Source organism: Lutzomyia longipalpis, chromosome 1, assembly GCF_024334085.1.
Source record: "Lutzomyia longipalpis isolate SR_M1_2022 chromosome 1, ASM2433408v1".
NCBI classification, from domain to species: Eukaryota; Metazoa; Arthropoda; class Insecta; order Diptera; family Psychodidae; genus Lutzomyia; species Lutzomyia longipalpis.
The window spans coordinates 44,561,021-44,576,315 of NC_074707.1; the positions used below are offsets into that span (position 1 = coordinate 44,561,021).

At 36.3% G+C, this 15,295-nt stretch overlaps 1 protein-coding gene across 2 annotated transcripts; it reads right to left on the minus strand.

Moving 5' to 3' along the window:
• Positions 1-1,023: 1,023 nt before the first annotated feature.
• Positions 1,024-13,591, minus strand: LOC129787612 (homeobox protein Hmx). Of its 2 annotated transcripts, none has more exons than XM_055823335.1 (4): positions 12,610-13,591; positions 3,787-3,893; positions 2,683-2,986; positions 1,024-2,483 (listed from the first exon to the last, which is right to left on the minus strand). In XM_055823335.1, the coding sequence occupies exons 1-4, from the start codon at positions 12,954-12,956 to the stop codon at positions 2,171-2,173; spliced, it is 1,071 nt and encodes a 356-aa protein (XP_055679310.1). In that variant the 5' UTR covers positions 12,957-13,591; the 3' UTR covers positions 1,024-2,170. The 2 variants fall into 2 exon arrangements, with proteins under 2 accessions (XP_055679310.1, XP_055679309.1); XM_055823334.1 differs by having other exon boundaries at positions 2,683-3,001.
• Positions 13,592-15,295: the final 1,704 nt, after the last annotated feature.

Sequence of the window (15,295 nt, forward strand, 5' to 3'; positions counted from 1 at the left end):
TGAAATTGCTGTGGTGAGCATATATGTTGGTCGTAGTTAGGGATACTTACATTAAAATTGACTCTATTTTATCTATTTTTTGATGTGCATGTTTTCCTGTTTTTTCTTCATTTAATCCATGGGTCAGAAGAGCTGGAAAAAAAGACATCACTATACCCATCATCCCCTGGCAAAACATGGAATTATTATTAGTTGATTCCTGCCACGAGAACGCATATGTGTAAATTGTGTAAATGGATGGGATTCACCCTCGCATCTGGTGCATTTTGGGCGATTTTTTTTTATCAGGGGGAATTGTTATATGGACTCGGTGATGGTAAAGAGAGATTTATCAACTTCACTCCCTCTGCGTGGTTTTGGGCAGTCAACTGAAAAGGCATGTTTATCATACAATTAATAGAGTAATACGTCAATTAGATTCTGGATACGGGAATCTGTATGTACACAGTGGCAAGTCACTTGGCAAAGTGCCTAATCTAATCGCTCTCTTATGGCGAATTTCATTTTGATTTCCATCTTTTTAACCCCCACACAACACAAATATAATTCAAAATCTGACAAAGAGTGGCAATTTGAGACTATAGCATCCTCCCCTCTCTCATCTTTGAAAATACGAGAAAATTGTCCTATTTGAGGTCGATACAAGACGCTCTTTTTTTCTGCTGAATCTTTGAATTGTGAAGAAAAAATTGTATCGAGGGATGGTCGTATTATGTGCTTCTCTTTTTTTTCTGGGGGGATTACACAATGAATAAATTTAAAGAAGGAGGCACATAAAAAAGAGGGTGGATAGAAAGGTGATACAAATACTGATTTTTCTTCACTTTCACCAATACGCAATCATCCTACTTCTTCTATTCGTGCGAGTCTCAAGAAAACTTTTGGCCAAAGTTGTTGTTACTCTGTGTAATCCTTAAGGGAAATGTGAAGCCATTGATGGTTTTTTTTCATGAATATAACACCCTTTTGCTGTGAAAAGAAATTACTCCGACGATGTACACCATCCCCCAAAGAAATGCACGATTTATCATCAAAAAATTCCTACATTTAAAATATACAATATTTTTATATAACAAAAATTACATTTGACTAATGAATATTTTCTTTTATCTTCTTTAAATACATGTGACAATATTACAGTCCCCTGAAGATTTTTTTTTCATTTAATACAAGTTTATATTATTCATTTATTTGTTTTTTTTATAACGTAAGATTTTTTTTAATTAATTAAAAGAAGTCGGGCTTTATACAAATTTACTTACACATAATGTTTATAATTGAAAAAAAATATAGGCATTTTAATAAAAATAAAATCACATTTTGTCATACTTTTATGAGAAGAAAAAATAATTAAGCTTTTTTTTTTAAACAATTTTGGAATATATTTAGAGGAAGGATTAAGTTAAAAAAGAAAAGCATTAAGTGGAATTAGGATCTTTACATAATACGCAATTAACGCACTAAATAAATTACTTGTGTAATGTAAAAATCCTTCTTTAAAAAAATTAAATAATTAAAATTTTGCTTTTATTTTCAAAAATGTTTTATTAGTTAGGGGTGATTCTTTGGAGAATATATTTACACACACTTCGAGTTTTTTTAAAAACCTATTTTGAAGTCTAAAATCATAATAAAAATCATCCCTAACTACATATCACATGATTTTGAAAATAAATTGCCTTGAAAATCAATTTATTTTTTGATGAAAAATATGTTTTGCTCGTTTTTTTCTCCATTTTTATTTCATTTTGCATAATATTTTGCATGTTGTAATGAAATTTTTGTTTTTCCGCTCTTTCTATTAACACGCGGATTTATATCGTAAATAGTTTTCGCATCTACCTTCCTCCTCTTTCTCCCATTTTCAAATATTTCAAACACCACAATCACACTCAACTTGTTAGTAAATTTTATATATAGAGTTTAGTAAATGCGATTTATATGGGCTTTTAGTGCCAATCTCATGTGAGCTTCAGTCGATGACTCGCTTTTTCCGGGTTCTACTTCGTGCTTTGTGCTCCCCCTCCCCCGCAACCCCCTTCTTGATTCAATTCTTTTGATTATGCATTTGTGTAGAGAGGGGTTCTGTGGTGGATCCCAATGCCAAGGAGATTGCAATTTCGTATCAAACATCACTTTGGGGATGTTCTGTCGTCATTCTCAATGCGATCTAAACGAGGGATGATAATGGCGGTCGTGGCGACGTGCCACTCCTCGTTGAATAGTAAAGGGGAGTCGCGTGCGAATGAGGCGGTGGCGGGGCGAATCCTGTGCCAGGCGCGCCAGCACTCTCGTGGTAGAGGACAGGAACGCGAACAAGTCTCTGGGCCGCATGTGCCATGTTTGCCATATTTGCGGCCTCCAGTTCAGCAGCCAATTGACGCTTCCATTTGTTCCGTCGATTTTGAAACCATATCTTCACTTGAGTCTCGGTCAATCGCAGTGATGCCGCCAAACCAGCTCGTTCCGATGAACTCAGGTACCTTGTGAGAAAAGACATTTTGTGATGTTTTAGGGGAAATCAATTTGTATTTTAAGCCCCTCCTGCCCCCCTATTGCTCCACAAAAAAAATCATAAAATGTTCAAGGAGACAAATCTAATGTAGAGTCTGGTAGTGAATGATTTTTGCAATAATAAAAGTTGATAGAGTGAGAGAAAAAGACAATATTATGTATACCAACCTTTTTATATCAAATGTTGATTCTAGTTGAAACACTTGCGCTCTCGAGAAAACTGTTCGAGTTTTCTTTTTCCGTTTCGCCTGAATTGGACCATTATTATTTGGGTGTGGTGATGCATTATCCAATGTTCGATCCGGCGTATCCGAGCCGTCGTCCTCAATTATCTCTTGGTGCTCGTCATCTGATCCCGCACCCGCCGGATATGTGGCATGAGATACCCCAGCCGATGGCGATTTGTTTTCCTGCTGTGGTTGAGGACTCAGCGTCGGTGATGGGTTTTCCGTTGTATTTGTTGAGGAGCTATCTGCAAAGTTATCCCCTTTTAGCAAAAACACTCTTTGGATTATTTTGCAATTAGAGAGAAATGGGATTTTTTTTTGCAATGATGGAGGGTGGGGAAAATTACAGTTTGCATCCCTTAAAATAAAATATTTCATACAATACGAATAATTTTTTGTGCTATGTATGCAAGTAAAATGAGCATATATTTTATAAGACAAAAAGAAGAAAATATGAATTGAGGATTTAAAATATTTATTCTTATTAAAAAATCTAATACCAAAGTTCTAGGTACCCGAAAATGCGTTACAAATTAAGGAAATTCTTTCTTTTGAAAGGTCAAAATATTTATTGGGCACTTAACACTTCTAAACCAATAAGTAGTTTAATACAGCAATTGAAAAACAAGAACATTCCGTCATGTTGTCCCAATTTTAGTGCACTTTTAATTCTTAAGGTTTCCACTATTGATTTGAGAAGTTCTAGGGTTTCTAATACCTTCATTTATCGATTTACCAAAGAGGTGTTCAATGTATATAGCAAAACTTCTATATCTCAAGGCGAAATGAGAGCCAAATGCACGTTGTATGTTGTATTTTCAAGCTCACTGAACTATTCATTGCGAGCGATTACATAAAACAAGATTATTGGAAATATTTCTTTAAGACAATATTTTCCACTACACTACTTCAAGTTGGATACAAATAGTATAGAGAAAATAACTGACTACCCCACACAAATAGAGTGCGAAGTACCTACCATTTAATATTCAAGGTTTCATTGTTGAGTGTAGTAGAAGTTTAAGAGAAAATTCTGAAAACTCACCATTGGGACTATGAAATGATATCCGATGTGCCGACCATGGCCATCCAGGTGGGCATAGGGCGGCATACCTCCCCGCTAGAGCACCCCACTGTGATATGAAACCTAATCTGGAATTGGAAAGAGAAATGAATGAATTTTTTTGCACGTATCAGGAGAATTTTACGGCAATTCGCATGACTTGAGGCGACAATGATTGACCAATTCATTGCGTGGTGGCTTTGAACAAGGATAAAAATTATGTTTTACAGAATTGCGTCCAACGTTTTGTTCTTTTCTCATTTTCACCAAGCTTTTTTTAAAATAAAGAACAGTCGAGACAACTCTTTTACCACTTTACTACCACGACTACCGAGCGGAATCAATTAATCGGTAGCCGTGAGCAAGTCGTAGTTTTTGTTAAGGATTAGCAGTTTTAATAAAAATTTTCAGTGATTAAGAAATCAAAAATAAATAAGTTAGCTAATCGAAAAAAAAATCTTTGAAATTTAATATTATTTATTCAATAAAACACTCAATTTATCTTTCAATATATTACCCAATTTTCCGCATATTCTTTTCACAATACGCATTTGATATCCACAAGATATAGATGGGTGGAAGGAGGAAACTTTTAATGGGGAAATGTTATATCTTATCCCATATTGAGCTGTAAATCTTTCATTCTTGGAAGGAAATCTTCACAAAAGAGGGAATTTCCACCTGGAGGATGTGTTCAAAGAACCCTTTTGAATATTACTCCTCTTAAGAACTTGTGAAACACGGTAACGTTATAAATCTTTAAATAACTGCCAAGTTACCCTCGGGAGATAAATGATTAATTTTGTAAGTACCAGTGAATACTCTGTGTTAAAACACGACGAAACTTTTCAATATCCGCCTAATAAAGTATTAAATACATCCCTTTCTTACCCTCGCAGTTTTCTTTAGCACAATTTTGTATAAGATGATACGTAATTAAATGGTTTTGTTAGTTTATGGGATAAATCTTTAGTAACTTTTGCCGCTTGGGAAATTACCTATGTATGTACGTATTATATATTAATGTTACCTGACTGGGAAAAGTTTTTTTTTGTTTTAGTTTTAAACGAAGTTTGAAAAAATTGCATTTGTAATAAATACGTCTTTTACTTACTAACTTAGATAATGAAAACTTATTTTTTATGTTTTCTAAAAGATTTTTTTTACAATCTTTGGTAGAAACAGGAAGAATCTTTGAGTAAAATCTACAAAACATAAAACAGTCGCAATCACCTAATAGAGATCATTAATTTGAAAAAAAAATCATTGCAAAATGGAGACAGATTAAGATCTCTTTGAAAGTGTTTTCAGCGTGGTAAATTGAAAACCGTCCGAGGCGTCAAAAATAAATTTGGTACATGATTAAAGGGAGATTTCGAATGTCCTAAAACACGCGTTTTTGACTGCAATCACAAAATTAGTTGCGTTAGAGATCCCTTCCATTCATTGATGTTCTATTTTCGAGTTTTCCTATTTAACGTTTTTTTTGTGAATGTGTATATAGTACATAATGTCCTTTCTGAAGTGCTCTTGATTTCTCACTCATGTGAACCTTTACAAAAAAAAGTATATAGACAAGGATAATTCTGGATTAAATACTGTATGCGTGTTCAAAAGATGAATGAAAGTAGAAAATGGGGATGAATTGAGACACTGGGAAAAGCGAATGAGAACAAACTATAAAAGGCAATACGAATCAGATTTCATGCTTTCGTTTACTTAATGGATTCATCTTCTCCTGCTGTGCGGAATCTTTGGGGTATCAACAATGCGGCTGATGCTATCCTCCGCATGGAAGGATGATAGAAAAGTTGTGTATAGATGAATAGAAAACACAATAATCACTCCTGGTGGTGTCCCTTGTTGATGTGGTTGGTCGGCATTTAGACAAAGAATAAAAATAAAAATCCAAATCGATAATCCCTTCCTCGGGAGTCCCTTGATCCTTCAAATACATCCAATAGGATACAATTCTTTCCATCTCATTTCCGCGATAAGTCTCCTACAGCACATCTTATGTATGCGAGCTAATCAATTATTCCTCCTTTTGTGCTCATACGGGCTCAAATAAAATATTAATGAGAAAATAAATCCTCTTCAGCAGGTCACCCATTGATTAATATGGCATGGACGAATTGCCCGATAAAGATAATGCTTTAGGCACCTCTATATAATGTGTTATGTTTGTCATTATGTACACCATCAAAGTCAGAGGCACTTTTACCTTCTACCCATGCAATTTATAGTATTGAATTTCAAACACCAAACTAAAGCCGATGATTAGGAAATCCCCCAAGTTAACACACTGTGATTACTTCAGTCAGAGATCGAGCATGTGCCATCATCGTCAATAATATACATCGCATGGATTAGTTTTCAAATTATCCCGCAATTAATTTTATAGCACAGCACACATTTTATATCTCCTCTTTGATTTTTATGCAGTTGCGTCCTTCTGTTTTTAGATGTACCACCGTAATTTGTTTTGCAGTAACATATGTAAGATCACTCTCACACTCAAGCGGCAGGGACGTGTCGACACACCTCCTGTCGCAGTCACTGCCATCACAACACTGACTGTCCCGACAAGGTTGGCGATCGTTGTCCCGTTAATCCCCGTTAATCCGCTCATACCTTACTGTTAACCTTACATTCGGCCACTCCTGACTTCGGGAGCTGCCCTCAGCGACCTTGACGTCATTCGTCATATTATCTTCTCGCTTCTACATTCGTTCTAATTGCCTCCCAGAACTTCTCTTGCTTCGTACTATTCCTAACTCCCTTAGATCTTTCCCTGCTCGTCTTATCTTCCTCCATTCTCATGTATTCTTGTACCCCTCTTGTTGCCATCTTTTGAACTGTGCTCTAACTCTCATTATTCGCCGTAAACCGGATCTTCAATTCAACCTGTCTCCTTAATAATTGTTCTGTCTCTATCTGATCGTCGTTGTTCCTGCATCCTACAATTCTACCTAACTTTTTATTTCTTTCCTACAGGACATTACAAAATTTCCTTTCTTTCACTACTCTTTCTCTAACACTGAGTACACTTCTAATCCGTTTATTGGTTCCTGTTCCAATACCGTTTTTCAACCCCTCGGCCACTCCTGACATCAGATGCTATGACGCTCATTCATAGATTTTGCTTCAACTAACTCTCAATTTTCTCTTACTTCCCTCTTCATTGGCTTCGACTTATTCTGGACACGTCTTGAACTTAACCAAGGGTGTACCAGAGTGGCGCTCATTCACATATTCTACTTCAACTAACTCTCAATCTTCCTTGTTCTCTCTTTATTGGCTTCGACTTCTTCTGCACACATCTTGAACTTAACCAAGGGTGTTACAGATTGACGCTCATCAGGCTCTGCTTCAACCAACTCTCAATCTTCTCTCTTCGTTGCCTTCTACTTCTACTGGACACGTCTTGAACTTAACCAAGGGTGTTCCAGCATGAAGCTTCCTCGCAATCTCTACTTCGACCAACTCTCATCTTCTCTTGCTTCTCTCTTCATTGCCTTCTACTTCTTCTGGACACGTCTTGAACTTAACCAAGGGTGTTCCAGCATGAAGCTTTCTCGCAATCTCTACTTCAATCAGCTCTCATTTTCTCTTTCTTCTCTCTTCATTGCTATTTACTTCTTCTGGACACGTCTTGAACTTAACCAAGGGTGTTCCAGCGTGAAGCTTTCTTGCAACCTCTACTTCACCTAATTCCAAATTTTTTTTTCCTCGCTTGCATTTCTCTATTGACTTCAACTTCTTTATGGACACATCTCGGACTCAATCAAGGGTGTTTCAGCATGAAGTTTTCTCTATTCTTCCCTTCTTCATTCAACTCGATATTTTTTTATTACTCTCCCTTCTTCACTTGACTCAAACTTTTAACGGCCCTATGCGAAGAGATAAATTTACTTTCCCCATTCCAAGACTTCCCTACAATTCTCAGATAATGAACTTACTTTCAGATTCTTTACAAAAACTCTGCTTTATCAACCACCTGTGTCAACATATCAGTTTTGTACTCACCCTATAGAACCTCTGATACACTCCCTTGTTATGTTCGTTCACCCACTTTCCTGAGTTAAACACTAAATATTCCCCCTCGCTTCAATTCAAATTGTTTTCTCGTTTGCATCCTTTCGGACATCCTCTATCTGCATCGTTTTCCCTTGTCTGACGATTTGTATATCTTCCTTTCCCAGAATATCCAGGCCGACAATCATTGGAATGTCTTGAGCTTCATCTGGTACGACATAGACGATTGTTTGCCTTCGCACCTCGTCAATCTGACCCATACTTCCGTTTGCCCCACGGTCTGGCATTGTCCTGCAAATCCTCTCAGTATTGTCGTTCTCGATTTAATCTCTACCCCCAGAGCTTCTGCAACGGATTTCCTGATTGTGGTGCAATCACTCCCTTGATCAATGTAAGCCCAGAGCTTTTCCTCGTTAACTTTCATCTCCTTGTAGTTCGGATTTTCCTTTTTCTCAACTTCAATTATTCTCATGTTGCCCTTATGGATCATCTTTGAGTCTTTCTCCTTTTTGCCACAGAATCTTGCTATGTGACCTTTCTCGTTGCATTTGAAGCAGGTGATTTTTGCCTTGATATCTCGCTGTTTGTCTTCCCTTTCATGGTATTCTCCGGCTATTTGACAACTTTCCCTCAATTGTAGTAAGATACTTTCTGCACCTGATTCCCATCCTGGCTCTCTTGTTCAGGCCGTGCATCGTTCTTTTCTCCCTTTCGCATTCAGCGGAACTTGTTGATTGGTCCATTCGTAAATCTCCCGCGTGGATTTTAGATTCTCAATCCACTCCTCTGTGGTTGTCTCACCTTCCCCAGATCGGAACGCCGGGATCAAATCTTTAATTTCCCCTCCAGCAAGTCGGAATGTTCTCATTTCCCTTAAACTTGATCAAAATGTACCCCGTTTGAGCGCTTCATTCTCTTTTTCGAATTCGCGGATCTTTTGCTCGTAATATTTCAACAAATTCTCCCTGTTCGTCTCCTCCCCTTGGTTTTTTTTTTTTATTCCCGGAGCTCTCCTTCTTCCCAATCGATTTCTCTTTCATCCATTCTGACTTCTTTTCCGCTCTATTTGCTAACTTTTCTTTTATTTTCCTTTTGACACTGGCTTTTACTGCTATTATTAAAAACAACTCGCGCTTTGTTTTGTTTTTTTTTTCGTTTATTTCACAATGACAACAACGAAACCCAATTGACATTCGACACTCTGTGTGGTATCGACCGATGTCGAACCCACCCGAGTGCATTCGCGCAATTCCCGTTTCCCGATACCACCACTCGCAGCATTCTTCACTTTACATACATTCCCAAGATGATTATTCATTTAATTTCCCTATTAACTTTGCTCGCATTCTTTTTCTTTAGACACAAAATCTTGCTTCTATTCTTAATAACCCTGCACAATTTCCAAATAATAGAGAGAAAAAATTTTTTTATTTAACATTTTACCGCTTCCCGCTCTTTCGACTTTCCGCCCTTTGTTGCTATTTTGTACATTCCGCGCCTTTTCTTTCCGAATCGTCCTACCTTTGCCTTTACGTCTGTATCACCTATCATCTTTTATGTCCTTCCATTTCCTTCCGTGGCAGAGCCGCATCCCACTTCTGAAATGTAAGATCACTCTCACACTCAAGCGGCAGGGACGTGTCGACACACCTCCTGTCGCAGTCACTGCCATCACAACACTGACTGTCCCGACAAGGTTGGCGATCGTTGTCCCGTTAATCCCCGTTAATCCGCTCATACCTTACTGTTAACCTTACACATACATTATATATCCTACATATAAGCTTAACATGATATTCTATACACTTCATTGTCTGGAGCACCACATGTGTGTACAAATGCCTGAACCAGGAGGGTGAAGAAGGGAAAAATTAAAAGTGAGATAATTTAAAATAATTCCACTTGAATAGGTTTCTACTTCACTCTAGCAACAATGTTCCACGCTCAACCTTTAGTGAGATTGAAATCCAATATATGTGTAGTGTATGAGTCAAACTAGGAAAAAATATGTTTGTAAAACAATCCTTATACCTATAGCAATCAATGTTCATGTTTGTATGGATTATGGGTGTAAAACAATACATAAAAATTTCATTATTCATTAACTCATCAATACCTATACTTGACCAGACTAAACACTTGATATAAATTAATTAAAATAATTCAAAAACAGTCGTGCTCTCGTGGTAGGACCGTCGTCAAAATGACTTCTCCGCGGTAAAACGGCTTCAGAATGAGGAATTTTGCCTTCGCAGTGGGACAATTAGTATCCTACCTTTCCAATAGTACTAATTGTCCCACTGCGAAGGCAAAATACTTCATTCTGAAGCCGTTTTACCGCGGAGAAGTCATTTTGACGACGGTCCTACCACGAGAGCACGACTGAACTTGTTTTTGAAGCCGACGTAAGTAAGTGTGAATTGAATTTTTTGGAAAATTAACTTTTCCAAATCGGAACTCAGTCTAGCCCCAGAGGAAGGCACTGATTTGTGCCGAAAACTCTGGCAGATTTTCTGACGCTGACCGGGGGAAAAGTTGTTTTTCCAAAAATTTTAATCCAAATTGAATTGGTTTGATTAATTAATTTTTGGAATTTATGCTTAAAATGGGATTAAGAAAAACTTGAAATAATCCATTTTCCTTTAAGAACACAGAGAATTTCTGAAAATTCTACCATATCTAGAATTTTTATAATATAATAACTCAAATTTTAATACAAGATACCTGCACTGTGCTTAAAAATTAATTTCAATTGATTAAGAATCATTTACCACCCTGTTCCCTGTTTCGATTCTCCTAACTTTGCTCTACAGGGTGTTACATTATGGCTTACTCTGTTGATTTGCTTTTTAGTTGAAATTTAAGATTTGCAAAAAAGGTAATGATGGGAAAAATCGTTGATTCAGTCAGTTTTCAATGGATTAAAAATAATGGAAAAGACATAGTTCTTTGTATGGGACATCCACTGTATCATTTTAATTTTAAGAAATTTTAAATAACGTATTATCAGTACTTAACGTTTAAACGTCTTTTAGTTAGTTATTAATGATAAATCAGTATTACTTAACCATCGCAAGCAACCACAAAAGTGCACAAAAAAGTTGTTAACATATAAAAAATTCTCCACTCAATTTCACCCCTAATTCTTCCATACTCCTCATTCTTTTATAATTCACCAAAATTAATTTAAGAGCATTCTAATGGTTTCACCCCAAAAGCATTTTGCTTATGACAGTGACAAACAGGAAATTGTGTTTAACTCCACAGTCAAATATTACACGGAAAAAAAAAAGTTGTACGGTACAGAAATTGACATATATCCAAGCCAGAAATTCTTATATGTCTCTGCCACGCATAATTTGTACTCGAGCCACTTATAGTTCCAGTCTCGGCTACAAAAGAATTTCAACTGCCTCACAAATTTTGTCATTTTTTTCCCAATACACACATAAACATGGTCATTTTCATAAGTCACCGAGAAAACTGTGAGATTTTCCGACAAATCATGAGATGTTATTGTAAATGGGTCCACAGGAAAATTGCACTTCTTCAGAGAAAGTCAACAACACCATCACATAACCTAATTTTTGAATGTTTTGATTTTTCTCTAAAATTTCTGAGCTAGAAATTTCAAATGCCTGGGAGAGACATAATCCATTTCTACCCTGGACATTATTATATTCTAACGCCAAATAGCTGGGAGACATATTTTTTGTGTCTACCTTGGCTATTCATTTTTTTCCGTGTAATAAGCCACAAAGTAGCGAATCTTATCTGATAATCTAATCGGTGTGGCACACGACCTGAAGCTCATGAATAAAAATAATCGAGCATCATATGTGGAAACCATATAATTTGTTAGATGTTGTTGAGTCGTATTAGAAAAGCGAAGCGATATTGTGAGGAAAAAAAAGGTACGAATAGTACAATGCTCCCGCGCTACTGTGGCGTTCCCATTCTAGACAAAAATTCTTCCCTCGCACGAGACAATATGGCAACGAGGGGACGATGCGAAATTTTAATAAATTAATTGCTACTCTTAGACATTTGGTCTTTTTCAATTAAAATTATTACCACAGAACATGGGAATTCAGGTATAATGAGCAGTAAATTGCCCATTGAGGGTGTATAGTTTGCTGTCGTTTGGCAAATGAGAAAATAACTCAAATGGAATCTGAAGCGTGGTGTTCTCTACTCCTATTTTGTCATAAAATGCAAATTATCCCAAATACATAACGCATAATAATGCTAATGAAATTATCTCTATCAAATATTTTAAACGACGCACTACTATATAGAATGAATATACCTGGCTAATTAAAATGCCTATTTGAAACGATGATGATAACATTTTATTGCAATTTGAATATTCATGAGAAGCTAAAAAATCAATTAAAATAATTTAACGGCATAATGTACACAGAATATTTTGAAATAGACAAAACAACATTAGATGAGTCATAGAACTATCTTTTGTTAATTCTGCAGGTATATTAGATAAAATAATGTGATAATAGATCAATTAATTATTTTTTCATGTTGTCTTACTTCTGATTTGAGGAAATAAATTTATTAACTTTCAAAATCATCCAAAATTTATTTTAAAAAAATGAATTGAAATGAAATGAAGCCATATTTTGGGCTAAAAACAATTTTACATTCAGTATTTAAAAAAAAATGCTATCTTAATTTTCAAAGAACATAATATTGAGCCCTTTTTATTTTTGAAAATTATTTTAAAAAATGTGAAACTTTTGAACATCTCACCTTGAAAGCATTGATGCATCGTGATGCCCCGAAATTCCTTGTGCCGTTGGTACAGCTGAAAGTGGTGTGATGGGTCCTTTCTTGGGATCATTGCGACTCAAGATGCTGGATATTGAGAAACTCGTGTAGCCTGCCCCAGAAACTTTTCTCTGATCGGTGGGTGAATGATGTGGTGACCCAAGATGACTTTCCATACCATCCTGATAGGTATTTATGATTGTATGCTGTGACTGTCGATCATTCTTACTATTCTCACACGATGTCCGTAGCGACGGTGATTCTTCCCGATGCGGACTAACTTCCGGACTAGATACAACACTGATATCCACATCTGTATCTTGCGACATGGTTCCGTCTCTTTTCTCTTGTCCTTTCGCCTTGAGTTTCTATTTTTTTTTTTTTTTTTAATTAAGGGCTTTTTCTCCCTTTTTCACTTTAAACGCCTCACACCCTCACAGGAACACAGGTAAAATGTCAAAGTTTAAATTACAATTAATTGCTTCTACTTGCCAGAAGTTCCAGGGACATCTTGCACAATTTATTTTCACCAAAAACACTTAATTTAACGAATTTATCTTTTGATTTTCACCTAATTTGTTTAACACATTTGGGATTTTAAAAAAAACCGAAAGTTCAAATTAATTAGCTCTTTGGTTGAGGTCTTTGTTCATGTGTGTAGGCGTTTAACAGTTGTACTATATCTTCTTCAGATAAACACTTTCACCACTTTTCTTTCGGATTAGAAATATTTTATATGAGAAACTAATTAAAATCAAACAACACCACCTAAAGTGATAGGTCCTCTCAGTATCTGGATGCAAATCCGAGAGTTGGGTATTTGAGGAGAACAACGACCATTTCTCCAAGTAAAGCCGGGTGCAGACGAAGCAACTATGACGATGATGACGATACGGCACCGAATAACCGTGTGCGCCAAAGGGAGAGTAAAAGCAACCCCCGGGGTTGAAATGTGTGCGTGGTTGTGCAAGAGTTGAGGAACATACCCGGGGTACGCATTCACACGAGCAAACAAAAGGGCGGAGCACGGATTGCGGCCAATAGGAGTTGAAAAGAGGAGTGATATATTTTCCACCCCACGTTAGAGCCCTTTTTCACCATCATCATTTTCTCGAACCCCAACTTTTCGTCGTCGTGCAGTTATTCCGTAAACGAGACCCTTAACATGCTATATCCCTATCTCATGCCCCACACAATCATCCCCTACGCGTTAGAAGAGATGCGAAATGCAAGAAATTCAAGAATTGTACAGACAGAGTGATGAAATCCAAAAAGGTAGCACTGCTTGCTAAAACACTCAACCGAAGGGGGATGATGATGGCAAGAAAGAGAAGAAGTCAAGTTAAAATATCCCAACAAATGTTTAGGCGATAAATGTGGTGGGAAATGGGAAAACTCTTGCTTCTCTCTTTTCACTCTTTGCTAATTCATCAGACCATCAACACGACATAATATAATACAAAACCATAAAGGATGAAAATGGAAACAATGTTATTTTAGTACCTTACTCTATCTTCTCAAACACAACATAGAAGCACCCTTATTGCTCTGCACCCACCCTCCTCCCCCACACACACAATAATGTATAAGATGGGTAAGAGAAAGATAGAAGAGAGAAATAAAATATTCTCGTTATTTCCTCTAATTACACGCAAAATCGTTTTAGCAATAAATATCACATACATACCTCCCACCCACCCCCCGCGCGCAACAAAGAACGCTAACATCGCACGCAAAGTGCGCAGAAAAAGTTAAATGTGTGTAATGGGTCTAATAAATTTTTCATCATCAACCCCAGAGAAATGGAGGTATATAGCAGAGTGGTTTTTGCGTAAAATGTGCGTCGAGTGGTTTACCGTGTGGCCTTAAATTGACGGTGTTAAATATTAAACGATGGAAAAATTAAGGACTCCCAAGGGAATCATTTTGAAATATAATGATAAATCTTTATTCCATTCACTCAATTTCTCCTTTAATAGTAAATTTATTATTTTAGCAAAGTATGGTAGTTGTTGTTTTTAGTTGTTTGGCTAAAATCGGAACTTTTTTTTCGTTCATTTTAACGATAGCTCGATTCTATTAATCAGAACAAGAAAATCAGAAAAAATCTTAATTGACAGTATTTTAAAGTTAAGTTTGCAAGATCTTGAAGTCTTAATTTCCTTTAAAATCTTAAAATTGACTTCAGAATAAAACCAAATAGGGATATTGAATCTTTAATTTTTTTTGAAGTTTTTCTTCCTCCTTCACAAGCTAATTGTAATTTCTAAAATGGAAAGGAGGAAAATTATATTCGTTCCGATTTTGAACCCTAAATATCTATTCTAAATCACCTAAATCATGTAAATAATGTTGATTTTCAGAAGCTTTTCGCATCATGTCATCGGATTTTTTTACAAAAGCTACAATCTCTCAATCTTAAGATGTTTACCGATCATTGACAATGCGCTATCCAAAATTCTATTCATACCGTATGTCCTTTAAATTGATTTAATCTTCTTTCAAAGATGTGCGCCCACATCTAACAGAATGAAATGTTATGTATATTTCGTGTATAAAATCAAAGTCTTTAACACGGTTGCATTTGCAGCATAAACAAGGAAGAAGAGAATGAGCCTCTATTTCGGCTCTAAATGTTCATAGTACTTGATCTTCTTAAACCATATGA

Coding starts and splice junctions, on each gene's coding strand:
- LOC129787612 (XM_055823334.1), bottom strand. CDS start 12,956: ATGTCGCAAGATACAGATGTGGATATCAGTGTTGTATCTAGTCCGGAA. Junction 3,894..12,609: donor GATGCATCAATGCTTTCAAG/GTGAGATGTTCA, acceptor TTCCAATTCCAG/ATTAGGTTTCATATCACAGT. Junction 3,002..3,786: donor ATCATTTCATAGTCCCAATG/GTGAGTTTTCAG, acceptor TTTTGCTAAAAG/GGGATAACTTTGCAGATAGC.